Source organism: Chinchilla lanigera, unplaced genomic scaffold, assembly GCF_000276665.1.
Source record: "Chinchilla lanigera isolate Chin_1 unplaced genomic scaffold, ChiLan1.0 scaffold00073, whole genome shotgun sequence".
Lineage (NCBI taxonomy): Eukaryota > Metazoa > Chordata > Mammalia > Rodentia > Chinchillidae > Chinchilla > Chinchilla lanigera.
Genome location: NW_004955474.1, coordinates 12,364,308 through 12,386,744, shown reverse-complemented (window position 1 = coordinate 12,386,744; position 22,437 = coordinate 12,364,308). Strand labels below are relative to the sequence as shown.

The 22,437-nt window shown below is 39.5% G+C and overlaps 1 protein-coding gene across 1 annotated transcript in view; it reads right to left on the bottom strand.

The window, feature by feature from the left end:
- Positions 1–20,842, bottom strand: part of Abcg2 (ATP-binding cassette, sub-family G (WHITE), member 2 (Junior blood group)) — a gene marked incomplete at its 5' end in the record, with an annotated part of 42,813 nt that extends 21,971 nt beyond the window's left edge. The window contains 6 exon segments of the mRNA XM_005401452.2: positions 1,418–1,569; positions 8,701–8,858; positions 11,350–11,502; positions 12,081–12,195; positions 13,121–13,180; positions 20,621–20,842. Coding sequence (XP_005401509.1) covers positions 1,418–1,569; positions 8,701–8,858; positions 11,350–11,502; positions 12,081–12,195; positions 13,121–13,180; positions 20,621–20,823 — 841 coding nt within the window.
- Between the last annotated feature and the right edge of the window lie 1,595 nt (positions 20,843–22,437).

The following is a 22,437-nucleotide window of genomic DNA, read 5'->3' as shown; positions in this document are numbered from 1 at the left end:
TTGACCTCTTAATTCTGTGAGGTCCTGAGACCTGCTCAAGGCCAGCTTGAACTGTATAGCGAGATCCTGTCTCAAAAAGACAAAAAAAAAAAAAAAAAAAAAAAAAAAAATTCTTATTGAGGACAAATCATAAAACCCAAACAGGAATCAAAATGCTATGGCGTTAGCTAGGCATGGTGGCACATTCCTATAACCCCAGCTCTGGGAAGCTGAGGCACAAAGAGCCCAAGTTAAATCCCAGCCTGAGCAACTTCATGACTTCTCTCTCAAGAGAAATAAAAAAGGGCTGAGGCTGTGGCTCAAAAAAAATGCATATACTATATATATTTTAAATATGTGTGTTATATGTATATGTGTGTAATGTACCTATATGTATGATATATATAATATATATTATATATATATATGCACTATACACTCTGGTGCTCATCTGTACTTCTTCAAAAAAATCAAAGTCTATGTACAAAGAAAAAAAAGATTAAATGTCTGAGTGCACTGTGCTCCCTGAGTTCCCGCAGGAAATGCTGGAGCGTCAGTACCTACATCGGTAATGACAGCTTCTCCACCTACTAAATCCACAGGTCCCAACTATCACCTGTCACACTGCCAGAACTCCAAACAGAAGTGAATCCCCACAGCAGCACTCCGCAGAGATGACAGCACAGCACACCCACACTCTGAGCTCAACTGTTTGTGTCACAGTCATCTGAACTTGGCCTGAGGTTCATCTCCTCTGCCCTACTCATTCCCCTGTTGATTATTTTAAATGAGAGAGATTAAATAAAAACAAATTAAGGAAGTTCGTGGATATTTAAAACTGTATTTGGAGCTGAGGAACCACATCTATAATCATACCAAAATATCTCTAAAATGAAGTAGACTACATGAACCGTCACAGAAAAAAAAAAATCCTCTAATTAAATCTAAAGTAAGTAAAAAGAACCAGTTAGCCCAGAAATTACAGAATGTTGGCCCATCGAGGTCAGATTTATAACTGGCCACTATTCTGTTGACTAATAAGTCACTTGCACCCATTCACAGCCTAAATCTGAAAGCTAGCGTTACGAGAAAATGAAGAAGCATCTCCATGAGCCCTCGTCAAGGTGGAGCAAGATCATGTGAGGGAAAAAACTGATAATGTACCACCAGTTATATGCTCAAGAACTCAATGATACTTTTGACTTGGCCTTTCCAAAGCTGTTAATCTGACAGAAGAACTGGCCATGAGTCCACTACGTTAATTAACAGAACTGTTAGGGAAAGAGAAACATACATACACACAAACACCCATGCACACTCAAATGGGACAGGAAATGGAAAGAGACCTACACAGCAAGCAAACATTGCAAAATGAGGAAAAATTATCTCCCAGGACTCTACGAACAAAGGACAAACTGCACAAAAAAGTCAACCGTACCTGCTGAGGCAAAGTAGTCCAAAGCTTCCTGTGCAGGACCGTGGAACATTAGTTTTCCTGCAGCCAATAAGGTGAGGCTATCAAACAGCTTGAAGATAGAATACCGAGGCTGATGAATGGAGAATATGATTGTTCGTCCCTGCGTAGACATCCTACATTAAAAGAGAGAAAATAACAGATCATTTAATAACTGAACTTTGTACTTTTTTATAAAATATCTAATGCAGTCTTATTGTTAGGTCATTTGTTCCCAGTTCATTTCAGTTAGTTTTCCCTTACTACCTTTTCACCTCATCTTATACTTCCTATTTGATAAGTGGAGAAACATAAATTCAATACATTTATTAAAAAACTAGGGTGGCTGGGAACATAGTTCAGTGTTAGATGACATACTTAGCATGCACAATGCCCCAGGTTTTATCTCCAGCACACACACACAGAAGTCTAGGGCTTCTTAAATAAAGTATGTTTCACCAACAGTCTAAAATACATTAAAATGTTTACTTAAAAATGTAGATTCCTGGACACTGAACTAGAATCTCTGGCAAGGGGTATAGGCAGTCTATATTTTAACAGCCACCTTAGGTAATCTTTAAGCACAATCAAATTTAAGAATTAATTATGGACTAAATATTAAAACAAAAGATGAACAATTCCCACTGATCACGTAGGTCATCTGGCTCCCAGATTTCATTCTTCTGCCCCAGTAGTACAATATTAGCATATACTTACTATGTCTTTGAAAATGCTTTAGAGATAACCTCATTTCAGTTTTTTCAAGGTTGTTCTGATATTGCTATTTCCTCCATTTTATAAATAAGGTTTAAAGTATCAATCAACTGTCCAAGGAGTCATACTTACTAAGAAACAAGCCTGGGATTCAATCTCTAGTCAATTCATGGCAGAAGCTGTATTAAACTATCTTTCCACAGGAATTACTACTTAGAGGTAGAAGAAAAGCCAAATTCACAGTTCAAAATTCTTTATTGAGAGTGTATTATGAGAAGAATCAGTTCAATTTAAGTATTTGATAAGTACCTGCTATTACGCTAGCAGTGTGTCCAGATGGTAGGACCAGACTAGAAGATCAATTATTCCAATATAAGGTGAACTAGGTGTAGCTAAGGCTTTCTTATAAGCAAAGAGACTTCTAAGTCCATCTGATGATGATGTAAGTAGACTATCAAAAGGCCTAAAAATGAGTAATCTAAGAGAAAAAGTGCTCATGGTACAAGAATAAGATGAACAGAGTCTGAAATGAAATGTCTATTTGGTAACTACAAGAAGGTCAGTGTTAGCAGAGGAAGGGTTGTATATGTGTGCGTGTGCATATGTGTGCACACAGGTGGATTGGTGTATATTGGTGTCGGTGAAAAAATGAAAATCACTGCAGGAAAACAGGCCCATGATGCACCCTTCACTCAAAACAGGGAACATTAGTTGGTAGACAACAGGGATCGGATAAAGGGCTCAAAGCAAAGAGTGGGGTTGCCTGAGAGGCGTGCTGTCTAAAGAGTGGTCTGAGGACCAGGGTCAGTACCACCGTTTAAGAGCCTCCTATGGAGAATCTGGGCTCCACTTCATACCTAAAGAGACAGAACCTCCATTTCAACTAATTGCAGGCGAGGAGTATGCACAGCGGAGCTTGAGAAGGATGGTTCAAATCTGTCTGCATGGGGTGGGGGTTGCTGGCATGCTACATGGTGCAAAACATAAAATATAGTCTTCTGTACGGCTTCATCATTCTCCAATGAATGCCATCAACATAATTACATATATAAAAATACCATGAATATGTTCTGTAGCAGGACCTGAACTCTAGACCCACAACTTGGCAAATGACATCTAAATGACAACTAATTAACTTGGCAAATGACATCTAACGCATCTAAATCCATAGGCATCTTCCTATTCTCCTAGCATAGTCTTGTTCCTGCGGGCACGTGTAGGTGGGCAGCCATGAAGGTAAAATTCTGGGAGCTTAAAAAAAATGGGGCAAGCTGGGCATGGTAGCACATGCCTGTAATCTCAGCACTTGGGAGGCTGAGGCAAAAGGGTCATTGTTAAGTTCAAGGCCTGAGCTACATAGCAACTTCAAGGCCAACCTGAACTACAAAGCGAGATCCTACCTAGGGAAAAAAAAAAAAAAATGGGGCAGAGGGGCTTCTAGAAGTGGTGCACAAGAGTAACGGTTAGAGCAATTTGAAGATTGGCTGCATTAAACAGTCAAATTACTTGAGAAAGTGAAAGCCAAATCTCTTACTGTCTGAAATCGCATGGAAATGGCAAAGGCTAAAAGTAATACAAAGGTACCAAGTTGTAAGACTGGAATTAGAATTATTAGTGACTTTTGGGCTTTTAACATATACACACTAAAAGAAAATCACAACGTGAATATGTGTTTTTACACGTCTTTCACACCTTCTTGAAAATAAGACCTAATTGGAAAATAAGCCCTAGCATGATTTTTCAGATTCTCATAACACTGTAATAAGCCTTATCCCCAAAACAAGCCCCAGGAAAGATTGTCAGACAGACACCTTTAGTATGTCCACTGCAACACACGATGGACACACTGAATTATAAAATCATATTAGTGTATAATTAAATATAAATATTATCAACATTAATATTTTAAATAAATGATAATATAAATTATAATTAATAATTTGTAAATGCCCAAGTGGGAACTCAGGGACGAGAAAGGTAAACAGATGAGCCTGAAACTTACTGCTGATTGACTACACAAATAATATATGCACTTGATAAGAAATAGACATGGTATGAAGGACCACCCAGGCGACTCTCCTTGAAGAAGGAGAAACTGTCTCCATTTTGTCTGAACCTGGTGCTATTTCCATGTACTGATGTGTAGAGAACTGGCTAGTGTTATGGTTTGTGTCTGTGTGTTCCCCCAAAGCCTCATGCGGTCATGGAGCAGGCTTATACAGTTTGATTATGGATGTGAGAGCTGCACCCGCCTTGGGGTGGACAGTTTGCATATGTAAGGGAGAGAAAGAGGGTGCTTCTGGCCATTTCCTCCCTTGTGTGCGTGCCTGATGCTTTGCTGTGTTCTGCCACCATGAGCTGTAGCCCTCTGCCATGTGCCACTCTGCCTTGTAATCTGCCAAGTATGGACTGAAACCTCCACAAACTGTAAGTAAAATAAACCTTTCCTTCCTTAATTTTGGGTGTCAGGTATTTTGTCCCAGCAATGAGAGAAAAGTAACCAAGACAGCTAGGAGGTTTCCTTATCCCTTCAATTGGCTTTAAGCAATGTTAATCAGTGCTGTCTACTGAGATTGTGCCTAGAGATACAAGGCTATGGCTTCCCAGGCATAAAAAGTTACACATCAGAGCTGAAGCACTGACCCCAAAACATTAGATACTACCTCAGCTGTGTTACAGGTTACTCTTTCTGCATATCCTTTTCTCTGCATATTGCAGAGGTGACTGCAGATCTTCTACCTAGCCCAGCTCACCTACTTCCCATCTGTCTTAGTTACTTTATTCTTGTTGCTGAGACAAAATAACTGATAGCCAAAATTAAGGAAGGGAAGGTTTATTTAGCTCAGTTTGTGGACTTTTCAGTCCAAAATCAGCGGGCTGCAGGACAGGGTGGCATGGCATAAGGGTAACACTTTAAGGCAGCAGAAGACAGCAGAAAGGAGGAGAAAGCAAGCCTCTCTTCCTCCCTTATATTGGATGCAGGCTACCCGCCCTGGGGTGGGTGGAGCACTCATACCATCTCCCTGCCCTCCTCTTGCACAGGATGAAGACGTTTACAAAGTGAGGACCCTGGCTCCCTGCTGAGTCGCTTGATTAAGCTTCTACACCACCATTCTCAGTCACTCATCCTCAAGCCACTCCTTTCTTCACAAATTAATAAAACCCAGCTTCAGCGCTGGGTCAAGGCCTTTGTTCCTGATAGCCATCATCGTCATCGGACTTAGGACCCCTTGGCTCTCCATAACTACAAATATGCCTTAGTGTCTTCATTCTCATCATGGGTTGCACTGTACGTGGTAAGATTGGAATTAACTCGCTAGAATTCCAGTAACATTCCCATGGGATTACAAATATAAACTTCCTGGGCTGAGATGAAGACCCAGAAGGGCTCTCTGTAACATGGGTTGTGCCTAATATGAATCTTCATAATTCAATATGTTGTGTATTGTCATGGATGTACTTAATGCACTCATGAGAAATAATAAGAAACAGGGGCTGGGGATTTAGCTCAGCGGCAAAAGCGCCTGCCTGGCAAGCGCAAGGTCGTGAGTTCGGTTCCCGGTACCGGAGAAAAACCAAAAAAAAAAAAAAAAAAAAAAAGAAATAATAAGAAACATTTTCTGAATTTTGGTACCTATTTTTCATTGCTTTTGTGTAGACCATCATTCTTAACTGTCACTATCATTTTTGTCATGACTCCTGTCTCTGAAGTGTTTGATTAACAATTGATTTAATGGAAACTTTGGGCTCTGAGCCTCACCTGCAAAAGGTAGTGACTTGGTGAAGCATTCATGGGATAAAATCACTGGTAGCTGTGTTGCCAGTGCACCGCCTGCAGCTGCATGGAGAGCAAGTGCTCGTTTAAGGAGAGCTGGATAGCTGGACTGAGAGATGGGGACTCATGGGTCTACAGGACATGGAGCTACAAGAAATTCAGGCCAGAACTTCGGGTTTGAATGATGACCTGACGAGGTCATGACTGTATTTGAATAAAGGTAGATTTTTGTACATGAAAAAATAAGACATCCCCTTATAGTAAGCCCTATTTTGTCTTTTGGAGCAAAAATTAATATAAGACCCAGTCTTATTTTGGGAGAACTATAATTTTTATATATATATATATATATATATATATATATATATATATATATATATATACACACACATATATAAAATCATATATATGAAATCAACATTTCAAAATAAAACATAGATGTATATTTCTCCAATACACACATGTGCACTTATATTTGTATTTCCTACGCCTGTACACTCAGGGTCTAGAAGCAGTGACATTCCAGTAGCAGTGAGCACACTAAGCAACCAGATCTTGGTTTCTAAGCATTAAAGACACCCGAAGGAACCAGAGCTCTTACACACATGACCAATGCAGGAAAAGTACACGCAAGACCAGTACAGCACAGTGACCATGAAATAGAGAGACACAGAATGAACAGGGAAGTATAAAAAGAACAAAAAAGCATAGTAAAAAGGTTTCCACTGGAAAAATCAGGGTTAATTTCATCATTAAAATAGAGAAAAATAACAATCATACCCTACTGAGCAAATGGGTAATGACCAGAGAAGGGAAAAAAAACCCTCTTAACACAAACATGTGAGTTATTTTATGTTAGGCAGCCACAAAAACAGAACTTACTGTTGTATGTTAACACCAGAGGGAGAGACGTGATGAAGAACAGAACACGGGCATAATGACCAATATTCTCCCCCCACAAAATGCTTATCATTTACAAGGGGAAAACAGCAAGGTCACACCAGAGAGACCAGCAGGATCGTATGACCAAGGTTCACACAACCTGTGGTGGGAACAGCCCAGGGTGTGATACAGTGTTCTTTGGGCTGAGTCAACTCACGAACACCAGGATGCACTCAGGCCAAGGTTTAACCCTGTGAAATGCACTAAGACTTACAAGGACATGAAAGACAGGGGAAGAGTGCAGAATTCCTCTACATTAGAAAATAATGCAGAAAAGATGTGTTTCTAGAGAAGACCCAGACGTTGCCGGAAGAGCTGGGGACACTTGGCTAGAGCCCGCAGACTGGATGGTGCTGAAGCCCGGAAGGTGACTTCCTCATGGGGAGGGTGGCGCAGCGCAGTGTCCTGGCTCCTCAGAGTTATGCTCAGGAGTACATTTAGGGTGAGGGAGAATAATGCTGGAAAAAAACATGTAAGCAAGAACAGAGAGAGTAAAGAGGGCAGCAAATGAAACAGAAGTAACAGTTGAGGAACACAGGGTGAAGGAAGTGTGATTTCCACTATACCATTCTTGGGGCTTTTCTGTCAGTTTCGAATTATTTTTTACTAGTTTTAAGGCAGATAGCCTTTGGGAATATTTCTTATATATGTTCCTGCCATGGTCTTTCTTGATTAAAAGGAATGCTATTTCTTCTACTTCCTTCTTGCACTTGTTCAGACCCCAAATCTTAGGAGTCACTGTCTCAAGCATCACACTCCAGGTTCAATACCTGAGCTGTTTCTGTTGGTTCTTTCTTCAAATCAGGCCCGGAACCCCCTACCACACACACACACTCTCAGCACCTCACCACACCACCCTGGTCAAGGCACTGCCACCCCTTAAGAACCTCCTTCCTGGCATCCTCATACTCACCAATGTCTACTGTACAGCCTCTCCATAGCTGCCCATGCTCTGCTCTAGAACTCTGAAAATGCCCCCTATGTCCCTCAGGGCCAGTAAAAGCCATACTTTTCACAGAAGGCTCTGAGGTCCATGTCATCTGCCACCAACCAAAATCCACCTCACATCCTATTCCACCTGTGATAGGCTGAACTGTGCCCTCCTCAGAACTCGTGCGAAAGTTCTGACCCCCAGTACCTGAGAATGTGGCTGCCTTTGGAGGTAATCTTCAAACATACAAGTAAGATTAAATGAGGCCATTGAGTGGGTCTTAATCTGACTGGTACCCATGTAAGAGGAGATTACCTACACACACACGGAGAAGACAGCCATCTACAAGCCAGTGAGGGAGGTCTGAGAAGAAACAACCCCAGAACACCTTAAGCTCAGACTCCCAGCCTCCTAGAACTGTAAGAGAAATTAACTACTGTTCTTTAAGCCACTTAGTCTGTGGTATTTTATTATAACAGTACACTAGCCAACCTCTACGCCACTCAGACACTGGGTTCTACCCTCTGTCCTCTTTGATGTCCCACATATAGTAGGTCTGCTAAGCCCTGTGCCACTGGCTCTTCCTTCCAACTAGAGCTCTCTCCTGCCACATCCAGCCTGGTCTCTCTCACTCCCTCCCAGACCACATTACAGGCTTGAGGTCTTCACTGATCCTCCTGTCATTTAAAACAGTTCTACCTTGCTAGAGCCATATTTCCCTGGGCTTATGTTTCATCTTTCTCTTAAGAGGGCTAAGTCTTTTTTTATTGACTGCTTTCTTCTAAGAGTAAGAAAGAAATTCTGCTATTCACTTTGGAATCTTCTGCATCAAGAACACCTAGTATACAGAAGTGATCAATGATTTATATTGAATAAATGAAGGAACAATGTTCTAATAGCATTTACCTTTTTAAGAGCAAAAGGACAGCATTTGCTGTGCTTGAGTCTAGTCCAGTCGTGGGCTCATCCAGGAACAAGATAGAAGGATCCGTAATCAACTCCATTCCTATACTGGTCCTTTTTCTTTCGCCCCCAGACACACCACGGATAAACTGAGTTCCAACCTAAAACACAAAGTCCTACCATCACTAACAGGAACAGTCATGATCACTACCATTCTGTGAACTTTCCTGTGCCAGCCCCATGTGAGATACTTTACCTCATTACCCTCATTATTCTGAACAGCAAATAAATGGACACCTGAGAGAAGAAGGAAGTTCCTCCTGTATCAGATGCGTAAACTGAGGATCAGGTCAGAGCTGCCGGAAAGCTAAACTGGACATGAAGCCCATGCTTTTTATAGTTCTGTACCTTCCTTATCATATCCAATGTTTCATTTTAAGGTAAAACACAAAGATATGGCCCTGATGTAGTGAAATCACAGTCTAAAATAGTAAATAAACACAGGAGTAGAAAAGGAAAAGCATCTGTTGTAAGCTGTTAGTCTTCTGATCACACCATTCACTGCCTCTTGCAAAAGTCCTCAAGTAAACTTAAGAGGAAAAAGATGGATTTAGAGCAAGAATGTTTACTTTCCACCGCACCATAACACCTTTTCAATTTCTGTAACACATTTCAAACTGACTCTGCCTACACCCTACCTCACTGTAGAATTCCTGATTCATCCTTTCACACAAATCCAGAAGGCAAGATATTCTACAAGGAACCTGGCTCAATCCTGTTAACCAGTCAATGTCACTGTGATGTGAGAGGCACAGGAAGGCTTTATGGAGGTTCGAAGTGGGAATCAATTACAAAAAGAATCTCCAAAGAAATAATAATCAAGAGCTACCAAAAACAAACAAACAAAAAAAACAAGACCTACCCATTGCCCTAGTAACAACTAAACCACAAAAGACATCTGGAGATAATCTGGGTAATGTGATTGAATGTGGGCTTCACATAACTGATGATATGAAGATGTTGTTCATCTTGTTAGTTGATAATAGTAATGTACTAAAGCAGTGCTATTCTTTATTCATTTTTCTGCTTATTTGTTTTGGTCCTAGAGATAGAACCAAGGGTTTTACACATGCTAAGCAAATGCTCTACCACTGAGGTACACCCTCAGCCTCACATTTTTATTTTTTGCAAATGTATAACATGTATTCAGGGTGAAATATTGTATAACTTTTAAAAAACTACTTCAGTAAGAAAGAACTGTAGCAATTTTGAGATATTAGCAACTGAAAAATTGAGATAAACAGTATCAGTAATCATACTATTACATTAACAATTTTATGATAATTATATCATAATAACCAGACTATATTTGTTATTTTTAAGTCTATAAAAGCTAAAATTTTTCAAATTAATTACACTGTACAAATTCTAAGAAGTCAAAATCTGACTCTTTATATTTCCCCTGGGAATCCAAGCAAGCAACTTGCAAAGGTAAGAACAGGGAAGGTGGTAGAGCTCACTTAAGAGTTCACCAGCAGAGCACTTGCCTAGCATGTATGAGGATCCCAGTTCATTTTGCCAGCACTGCAAGTAAGAAAAAGGTTAATACAGTAAAAGAAAGTACCTTACTGGAAAGATAAAGTCAAGTGAATAAACAAAGCCAAACCAAACTCAAAAAAGAAAAATAAGTAGTGAATGGTAGCCTGCTAGAGTTAATTCTTCCACATAAAATTCAGCAAAAAACATTAGTTTACTTAGAAGACTGTCAGCAAATATCATGAGAAGCAGCAGCTAGTAGAAACCCTGTTTTCCACTGTGTTTCAGAAGGGGAAACTGCAGGGGTTAACCACAGCCATTATAATCTCAACAGCTCACTTCCAAAGTTCCAAATGTCTACTCAGCAAAATGTCCATGCTCACTCATTCCCCTCATTTTCTCTTCTTGGTGATCCTGCACCATCACTCCCACAAGGAGTCACTTTGCCCTCTTATTCTTGCCCACATCTGTATCATTAAAACCTAAGAGAAATCCTACATGTAAGAGTCTGGAAATTTAGTATTAGCAAAAAAGTCGGGGAAGGCAGCAGAGAGAAGGGATAGGAAACAAAAAATACCAAAAGAAATCTACAGGAAAGTAACTTGAACACTACGCAAATGAAATTTTAATGTGACTGAATATAATTTGGGAAGGCAAATTACAGCACAGTGAAACATACAGAACAAGAACACTTTGACTGTTCCTATTTGGATTCTTCAGATTTATCAGTTCTAGAAACATACCCCAAAAAAGCCATGGAACAAAGTCCCTGGAGGAAGAGAGGGAGAAGAACCACTAAAAGTGAGAAAAGAAAAACAGAAAGAAAAGGTACCAACTGAGCATGAACCACAAGCATGGGGGAGGACACATGGAAAAGGCCGCATGGGTACCCTGTCCAGCTTAGACCTCACTCCATTCCCAGGATCCACCCACTGCTGAGACTGGTTTTCCAGCTTAATTTCTACCTTCACATTATGTAGTCACTCCATTTTTCTCATCATGACAGAAAGCAACCACTCTGAGCACACACATTATGGGAAATTTGTGAATAACGTTGTATTATCCATACAGGAGTTCCTATTTCCTGGCTATGATGCTAAGCTTTTTCCACATTACCTTGGAATCTGCCACTTTATCCAGACCTAACTCTTTAATGACCATATTAATCCTTTCATTTTTTTCATGATTCTTCATGGTTGTTGGAAGCCGAAGAGCTGCTGAGAACTGTAGATTTTCTCTCACTGTCAGTGTGCCCATCACGACATCATCCTTAAGGAAAAATGGCATTTTACTGAGGCATACTGAATCTCTTCTAAGATCATCACTCTAGTATAGGCACTTTATTCCATGACAATAACAAACCCATGATAAAGTTCTAGTTAATGGTGATCTTTTGAGTCTACAGATTGCAGGGGCTCCACGTACAGACAGCTGCAGATTCCGATGGAATCATTTCCACTCCCATCCTGCACACCCAAGGAGGTCCCGGGTAATACTACAGCTACTAACAGACTGCTGTGTACAGGGATTTGCCAAGGACATCTCTCTAAGCTAGGGGAAGGAGAAAGGTAAAAGAAGGGCAGAAAAGGACAAATAGTGATGTCTCTCAAAAAGGACACAGCAGCTGGAATTGATATCACTACCCTACAGGGGTCATATTCCACATCATCTCTGCCTATCCATTTAATACCACCCTGGACATAACAGAAGATCATGTAAAGCTGGTTTAAAGAAAGTTGCGTCTATGAGCGTATCATATAATCATGTGGAAGCACACTAAGCTACGAGCCAAGACACTTACCCATATAGAAACAGGAAACCTAAAAGACCAATGCACTGATACTTACTTGTACCACATAACCTGAATTACATTTGAAATTGGCAGGCTGAGGCACTCCATTTATCAAAACATCTCCCGATAATCCATGTGGATCTTTCCGTGCAGCTAAGACATCTAACAGCCTATAAAAGTACATATATTTTGAGGGAGATTTCCATTCAACACAGGTCATACTTTTTAGTCACATTGAATCCAAATTCTGCTCAAGTTAGAAAATTAAGTCATCAAGATATATATACACCTATTTATAGCTATGCAGTTATATACATATAATTATATGAATATATCTCAAAAATATTAAAGCAAGGCATCATTGGCATATCAGCACAAACATCCCAAATGACCCTCCTACTACCTGACTTGGGAGGTGCCAACCCAGGCTAAATAGTCCTTTATCTAAAACTCACACCTTCAACCTTACCTTCTGTTCTATCTCCCCACTTTTAATATTATCCCTTTGTTTCCTTTCTCTATTGGCTCATAATATAGCCAGATGATCTATGCCAGTGATGGTGAAGCTATGGCATGCATGTTATTATGGTTTTTTTTTTTTAAGACAAAAGATGTTAATGTACAGTTGTTTTTTCTAAAAAAAACAAAAACAAAGCACAAAACTATTTGGGTTTAATTTCAGTGTTGGCACTTTGCAATAAATAAGTAGGTTTTGTGTTGCAGTTTGGGCACCTGATTTCCAAAAGGTTAGCCATCACTGCTACATGCCAATCACTTTATCATGTCCTACTAGTAAAGCCGAGCTAATCAGACTTCTCGGTCCTTGAAACAAAACCGGAACCTGGCTCAACTGCACACTACCCACAGTACCTAGGACCAGACAGAACAAGCACAGCAAATGCTCACTGAACATGTGCTCACGTAAAAGTCATTTTTAGTATGTACATTCAATTTTGTGTGGTGCTGAAAATTGAACCCAGAGCTTTCTACATGCTACACAGGTACTTAACCACTGAGCTATGTTATTAGCCCATAAAAATCATTTTCAAAAACACACTGAAACTGCACAGAAAAGGCTTATTTATTTATACTCACGAAGATTTGCCTGAACCTGTCGGTCCAAGAATGGCATTAAGGCCAGGTCTCATGATCCCACTGTAAACACAAAAACATACTGTTTTATTATTCCATTTTAAAAGAAATTCTATTAGCATCTACAATGACTATCCAGGAAGGCTGAGAAAATTGTGGACAGAAAGTAAGCACCAACTCTTAAAGAGAAAAAAAAGAGGAACTGATGATTAATAGAAAGCTGGTATACAAAGGATGTCAGTCAATAGTTAGGATCTGTAAGAAAGATGGCTCAGTTGCTTCCTCTATCACTTATTCTCCTAACTACTTATGCCTTTTGGAAAATGATACATCCAACCTTCAAGTGGACCTTGAAATTAGCCTGGGAATATAGCTTACATTAATTGAGTTAGAATTCAGCATGCAGAACACCCTGGGGTTCACTCCCAGCAACAAAAATAAATCCTGGAAATAAATAACAGATTCTCATGAAGTCCTACCATCCTTACTCCACACAACAGTGTAAAGTACAAAACAGCCTCTGAGTAATGTTTAATGCTTATTATTCTCAAATAGCCTCACTTGCTGCCTCACCAAGTTCTATGCAATCAGTGATTCACAGAGTACCAGAAATAGTGATCTAATCGGACCAAAAAACAACATATCTTAAGTAAAAATCCGAAGGTTAGAACGCTGCACACCAGAGGATAAGAACAGTTCTTATCACTCAAGACAAATGTCTTATCAATTAGAAAAGACAGATCATTTCCTTCCTTGTTAAGTGAGCTGAGAATTATTCAGTTTAGAAAAGGGAGACATCACTCCAGGAGGGGATGCCCTTTGAGGATATACAGCTATAAACAGACAAAGTTATGCTTCAAACAAACTAAGTAGACACATGAGAGTAATGAATACTTGGGCAGATAGGAAGGAGGACAAAAACTACAGAAAGGGGGCTGGGGATTTAGCTCAGCGGCACAGCGCCTACCTGGCAAGCACAAGGTCATGAGTTTAATTCCCGGTACGGGAAAAAAAAAATTAAATTAAATTAAATTAAATTAAATTAAAAAACACAAAAACTACAGAAGGGACACTGCCAGTGGACAGCCATGATGAAACGGAAGCCTGACTCAGCCCAGTCAAAATCCTGGTGCTTCTCTCTAGTCTCTTCAGAACTTTTAAGTTAGTATTCCACAGAGAAAACAGCATCTATTCCAAATGAAAGATCAGAGCTGACCGATATTTTAATCTCAGATTATGATTCCCATAAAGGCCAACCCTATGATTACACAACTATCCTGAGTGATAAACTTCTTAGTGTCACTTCACCACGGTGTATAAAGAAAATAGGACCTCAGCATTTATTACCTCTCATCCTTGAATTGTCACAATTACACATTGCCTGAGGAAGGCAAAGGGGAAATGTACTTCTCAAAGAAACATCAAAGACAGAGTTCAATAAGTCTGGAGGAGGCAGTAACACGGAAAATATCTCTTAGTCTTCTGGCGATCTCCTTCTGTCTCCAAGACTGACACAAAAACATGCTACTAATAATTGAGTAAACTTCCAAAGTGCATTCATCTTTAGCCCTTAATGCATCTTATGTTAATAGGTACCTAGTTATTGCTTCAACAATGATCAGAAACAAGCTTGTTATTTATTAAGGCTTCACTGGCAGAAATTTCACAGTTCCCTCAGTTTGGCTTGCTTTGACTCTAAGCATTACAGAAAACAGTGCACAATCACAAATGCACAAATCAAGGGCAGCAGTCAATTTCATCTTCATTTGCTCAACAGCTAAGTGTCCAGTATGCATATACACAGCAATCCTCTAGGACAGGAGCTAGAACTGAGAACAAAACAACTACATAAGCAAATGAAAAGAACAAAGTACTGCCCTCCCAGAGTTTACTCTCTGTTCCAGAAATCAGCACCCTAGAGCTGACAACCTGGCGTCTGTTTTCATAAACACCAAAACAGAGCTAAGCTCATCCATTTATGTAGTGTCAAAACACCTGAACACCCCATAAAGCTGAAAGTATTTACAATCTGGCCCTTAAGAGGAAGAGTCCACTGACTCCTACTGTAGCTCCCTGGTCTTCCCACCCTACTCTTCACCCCGCTATCACCCCTCAAAGGTCACTCCCCTCTTGTTTATTGTTTTACAGCATCTGCATGCAGTTCTCTCTCCTTACACTCAAAGGTCACTCCCCTCTTGTTTATTGTTTTACAGCATCTGCACACAGTTCTCTCTCCTTACACTTCAAAACATTCCCAAGAAGAGCTGTGTCATATGGGTCTCCACTTCCCTACTCCACAATATGCAGCACACTGAACAGTGAATACCTGAAATGAAACTTATCAGAAGGAGCCCTGCCACACCCATTATTTTTAGTGGATACTGGTCAATCCTTTGGTCTTGTTTTGTTTATAGATGAGATGTCAAAGCCATTACTGGAGCACAACCTGTCTCCCTTTATACATACAATCTTTTCACTTTCTGAAACTCTAGCCTAGCCCTCCAATTTAGTATTGGGGGCCTGGGCATTATATATTATATATTTTAACATTATACATTATATTTTAGCCTTCACGTCATACCAGAACATCATGAAATCTCTCATCAGATTATAGGATTTCTGAGAACAGAAGACATATCTAAGCCACTACCTATTATTCACAATGCCAATGACTTAGTAGGCATTCCAAATTTGTTGAATAAATACATTTCCACAATTTACTAAAGATTGTTATATTCAGACTGGAGGAAAATTACTCAAATTCTATGTCAGTAATTCCTACTGGATTTGCCCTTTCTCTCCCTTTCTCAATGGAAGTTCTGTGCAGCATGCAACAACAGCTAGCTCCCAGAATACAGGCTGTAAAGGGGGGATAGAGCCAGGGGCACTGGGAAGATGCTTATGTTACGGAATAAGAAAAATGACTATGTACCTCAGAAACATAAGTATCGCAAGTCTTCCCTAATATGTGGAATCTAAACAACAATCAAAACTGACATGAAAGTAGACAGGCGACTATTATTAGAAAAAAGGAAGGGACTAAGGGAGGAGGAGGAAAGGGGTGTAAGGTCAGCTAATGGGGACTAAGCTATGCTCTATGCATGTGTGAAAATACCACAGTGAAACCCTACCTTTTATATGCACTAACAAAAAATATTTTTAAAAGTGAAAATAATATGCCATAAAAAGAAAACTGAGCAAGCCAATATGTACATTAAGGACGACAGCCAGGTTCTTCCCTTTTTTTGAGATGTTACAAATATGGAAATGTGGAAAGAACACAAAGTGTTATGTTGGACTTGGTGCATTAAAACAAGGCATGTTGGTGCACGCCTGTAATCCCAGCACTTGAGAAGCTGAGGCAGGAGGAGCACTGTGAGTTTGAGGCCAGCCTGGGCTACATAGTGAGCTCAAGGCTGGCCTGAACTACATGGCAAGACCCTGTCTCAAAAAAACAGAAACAAACAAACAAAACAATTGGGTGCTTTAACAAGAGGTCGTGGGTTTTAATCTATGCAGATAGCTAGAGAAAAGATAGTGGGTGCTGTGGGTGCACCATCCAGATCGCACTGCTCTTCTCACCCATCCTGGCCAGATCCACATGCATATGCACATGGGAGGCACTTGTTTAACAAACTTACAGATGCATGCACTTGTTCCCTAGGACTGTCCACTAAGGACTCAAAGCAATGAAACTCCAATAGCAGTGAGCATTCTGAACACCCAGCTGTTCATGAATACTTTATCACCTTCCACAAAAATGAACAGCTGACTCCAGGTCTGACAGGGTAAATACATAGTCAATCTGGAACTTCTTGTGTGTCATGGAAATACTAAAGAATGAGGAGATAAATCAAAAGAATGAGGACATAAAGGAATGCTACTTAATGCTACTGAATAAAATACAAATCTATGAGTCCATACAGTAAATTAAGGGATGATGAATGATACTTCTTACTCACAGTAAAATGTAATTTTTTTTTTTTTTTTGGCACCAGGAATTGAACTCAGGACCTTGCACTTGCCAGGCAGGCACTTGTGCTGCTAAACTATACACCTGGCCCTAGAATGTAAATTTTGAGATGATGAAAATTAAAAATTGCCCTGTAACAACTGTTGTACTGGTTGGTGACTAACACAACAGTTATCTATCTCAGGCTGCTGAGTTGGAATTTAATGAGGAATAGAATTCTGGGATAACATGAAACCATCTCACACAGTACTAATCAAGCACAAAGACGAAAATGGTGACATTATGGTTAAGTTTGGCAGAAGGAAGAAGGCCAAGTGATCAATTTTAGGTGGTTCGAGACTGGAAAATACCAGATTGGTGGTCAGTTAGTCCTGGGAGGAGCACCACAACAGTTACATTTGCCCTGGGCTGCTACTGGACAACAGAAACAACTGAAAGATTATACAGGACAGGGTCCACCCTCAGCTGAAAGAATTTGGGATGAAAGAGCACTGTGCAGGCAGTCTGCTCTCAAACAGTTCACAAAATCACTAATGACAAGGGGCACATAAAGAGGCGCAGTGATGAAAGCAAACACAGTGAAAGGTCAACAGAGAATCTGAGTTAAAAGGCTATGTTCCTACAGGTTTAAGTTGGACATTATTTCAAAATAAATTATTAAATAATTTGAAAATATCCCAAAGTACATGATGAATTTCCCTCATGCTTACAGAATATCCACAGGTCTCCTGGAATGGATTTTTTTTCCTTCTTTTTTTTTTTTTTTTTTTTTTGGTACCTGGAATGGAACTCGACCTTGCGCTTTAGAATGGATTCTTTTCCACAGATTTTCAGCACTGGCAAAGGAAAGCTCAACTGCTGGATATTAAGAAAAATTAAGCATAAGAAAAAGGGTTTTCATAAGAGTGGGAAGGGGCTGGGGATTTAGCTCAGCAGCACAGCGCCTGCCTGGCAAGTGCAAGGTTGTGAGTTCAATTCCCAGTACCAGAAAAAAAAACCAAACCATAAGATTGGGAAAACCAAATATGCATGGTCAAGTTTTGCTTTACCTTCTTATAAAAGGGAAGGTAAAAAGAAAATCAATATTCTCATCAGCTTTTCTGGTATACAGTTGCTATTTTGAATGGTGATGATGCTGTCAAACACAAATTAAAAATGAGATAATGAGAGCAACTTCCCATACTCCAGAGACTCTAATTATTTGAAGGCAGGAGAAAGACTGGAAACAACGCATCCAAAAAGGGATGACCTTTCTCATGCATACCTAACCTAGAAATGTGAGTAAACAAGATACCAATCCTTTCAACTGTAAAAACTGAAAGAATCTGACTGCATGTTCGGGGGAGGGGGGGGTAGGAAAGCACAAGATAAGGACTCCCTCCTTTGCCTAAAGGTATATCCCCGGCCATAAAAACATTGAGCAGCTGACACTTAAGTTGACACTTATGCTAACAATTATGTTGAGTCACTCATCTATTAGCTTAAAAAGATAAGCAAGAGAAACCAGGTGTACAGCTCAACTGGTACAGGATTTCTCTACCTTAAGACCCCAGGTTCAACCCCAAAGATGACAAGAAAAAAAAAAAAAAAAATGTGTATGTGTGTGCACGTACCTTTTTTGGAGGAGTTAGGACTATAGCTCAGTGGCTGAGCACTATGCATAGCATGCTCCAGGCCAAAGACTCAATCTTCAGCACCAAAAATGAAAATAAAGCAAAGTAAAAATGTACCCTCACTCCGTACACATTTTATATCTATTCAATCTACACATATTCAAATTATGTTATTTTTCTACTTCTTTTAACATAAAACGTGAAGGGATGAACACTTTCAAAGTGCTTATCAGTTTCCCCTAAGTCAATTTCATCTAAGTATGTAACAAATGATGAAAGCTTGGCATTCACCATTCATCTCCTTATGTTTCTAGTCAGGATTTCTTAACCAACACAAGAAAGAGATAAGAAGCAAGTCTGACAGAGGGCGTTGCCGCATGGAAACCTTTCTAATCCTACCCGGCACTCTTGGCTCAGCCCAGCCAGCTCTCAGATCGTCATCAGTTCCCTGCTACCCATACCCAAAAGGCTGAAGAAAGTTGATTCCTAGGAACAAAACAAGACCACAGTCATGTACAACACATCAAGAAGACAGAAGAAACACCTGATTCCATGTATGTCTGCAGCCACAAGGAGTCGAATGACTCCGAGCCATCTCCTCAGCCTTAGGAAAATTTGCTTGCTTTCTTTATAAGTAATTATAGTGAAATAAAGTACGTGCTATTTTGGCCAAACCCAAATTCACTTCTCCATATCAGAGAGGGGAAGTAGAGTCTCAATTCTCTAGAAATCACAAAAACATTCACAACCCTATCAGCCAGATCTGGGAAATGGCAAAGATACCTGGTAGCGCAGTTCTACGGAAATGCTCAGTTCCTTCCCACTGTGTGCCCTACTTCAACACCAGGCTGAGTTCTTCCTGGTTGTAGACGGAATGAATGAAAATCATAACTACTAGTTTGAATTTTTGTTGTTTTTTTCCCCATTCAGCACTGGGGATTGAACCCAGGGGCACTATACCATGGAGTACATTGCCAGTTCTTTTAGGGTTTTTGTTTTGTTTTTTTGTCTTTTGGGCTTTATTTTGAGGTAGGATCTCCCTAAATTGTTCAAATTGGCCTTGAACTTATGATCCTCCTACCTCAGCTTCCTGAGTGGCTGAGATTACAGGTATACTATGTACTTTTAAAATAAAATTAAGTGCATTGATTTAGATCCTAAATTCTCATCACTTTGTACATCAACTCTATAACTTCAGCTAAATTATAATTGTCTTGTATTTAAACATTTTTATCTGTCTTTATCATGGAAGGGAAGTACTAAATTGTTATAGTCTATGTACTACTACAAATAGGCCATTTTAAAAAATAGGTCTATTTGAAAGGAAAGTACTTTTAACATGTACTATCATTTCAAACCTCTTGCTACTCTAATAAAAAGGACATAAAGTATACAAGTACCTGCAAACTATTTGGCTCAGAAAGTAATATTCAAAGGGTTACAATTATATCCCCATGATTAAAACAATGAATCACACAGCCAGGCCTCTTTCCAACAAAATACAAGACTTACTGAGGAAAAATTAAATGACATAGTAATTGTTCAGTTTCTTAAACAAAACATAGTATAAACACATTTTAAAGCAGTATGTCAGTTCCTCTCATTTAAACACACTTAAGTGATCCAATCATTTCAGCCCTAGCTTAGCTGAAAGAAATGAAAGCATGTGTCAGTATACCAATTTGAAGAGTTCAACACAAACACTCATATAACAATTCACTGGTAAAAGAAAAAAACCTGGGGCTGGAGATTTAGCTCAGCGGCAAAAGCGCCTGCCTGGCAAGCGCAAGGTCATGAGTTCGGTTCCCGGTACCAGAGAAAAACCAAAAAAAAAAAAAAAAAAAAAAAAGAAGAAAAAAACCTGTGACGTTCACTGTAGGTCAACAAAGTGGTCTTTTTAAAAGTTTATTCACATACTTGACATTGGATAAGATTTCTTTCTCAACCGTCTTCCGACAAAGTAAAAAGCCACTCTTTACTTTTACTCGATAGCAGACGTTATGAAAACTTAACACAGCCCCTTCAGTACATGTCTTCGGGTCACTGGAGGTCATGCTGGGGAGACCATCGGTGTTTCTTTGCGACAATGGGATACAAAACTGGTCATTACTGGAAGACATCAGGAGAGTTTCTGCTGTTCTGTTGGGAGAAAAGCAATAGTAAATCGACAGTCCAGATAAATGAGGCTGTAAACCCCAGATAACAATACATTTAAGCCAAATCTTTTTAACTGTGCTTCAATTTGTAGATGCCTTCCCAATGAACAGCTCGCGCGTCACTGTGATAAGAACTTCATAACCTACAATGGGAAGCAGATGCAACTTTCACTACCTCACTCCAATTAGATGTCGCATGAACAATCAATAAGTAAAGAGCATGTAATTACTTAATATTCATAAAAAAGAAAAATAACAAATGGTGTTAGCTTTGTCTCACTTGCAAAGCATATTATGACACAACTTAGTTCAGGAAGAGACTACACTCTTAACACCATGCCCCCTATATATCTTTTTTAAATTTCAGTTTATAGCATTGTAATTGCCAAAGGGCCTTAGCCAAGCAGCAAGAGACAGGAGAACTTTTTCTGAATTTAGATTGCTAGATTTTATATCTATCATGCACCTTTAATTGGCTGCAAATATAAACCGCGAAACGGGGCTGGGGATTTAGCTCAGCGGCAAAAGCGCCTGCCTGGCAAGCGCAAGGTCATGAGTTCAGTTCCCGGTACCGGAGAAAAACCAAAAAAAAATAAAAAATAAAAAAAAATATATATATATATAAACCGCGAAAGTGTAATAATATAATCATTTCCTTAATCAGCAAACATTTAAATTCTACACAAAGATTTAAAATTAAGTATGAACACGATACAGTAAGTCAAGCCAATAGTTGCGTACTTCAGTGTTCTAGAGCATAAACTGAATATTTTCATAAATGAAGTTTAAGTTAGAAGAAAAACACACAAGGGCATGTCACAGCAAAACAGACCAAAAAAATAAAATCTCTGAATTCAAACTGTTTTTGTACCCCAAAGCATTTACAATGTTCCACTCATTTTGTGGGGTTTTTTTTGTTTGTTTGTTTTCCAGTACCGGGACTCAAACTCATGCTTGCCAGGCAGGCGCTGTGCCGCTGAACTAAATCCCCAGCCCAACTCCACTCATTTTGGAAAGCAGAAAAGTAGGAAAATATTTAGAGATTGACACTCAGGATAGTAAATGTAAATAGCTGCATTTGAACCTGTGAACTCAATTAATGGTAGTAATTAGCCAAAACTCTATTCTTTTGAAGCATAACAAGTGAAGGCACATGCATGAACTTTACACCTTTAAAAACTTTGGAAGCCTTCTTTGCATGTTTTCAGGAATCAAAATATGCCAATATCAACACCATCCACCACCTCTCCAGCTCCTACTCTACTGAGGCTCAGCAACTGAGGACATTTCTACCTTTAGTCAAGACTTACAAAGAGAATCAAGTAACATATTCTTTGAAATTGAACAACACGGAAAAGAGACTTTTACAAGGTTTTCTACTAATAGAAAAACATTTCCTGATAGGAAAGTACTCAAGGGTAAAGGGCAACTGGGATGTGGGAAAACAGAAGGGAAAGAAGGAGAAATTTTGTATGTATGTATATACAGGATAGTTAACATAGTTGATCTACTGTCTTCTATTTCTTTGCTGAAAGAAACTGTCAGTGAGTCCTTGATTGATCAATATTGCATGTCTCT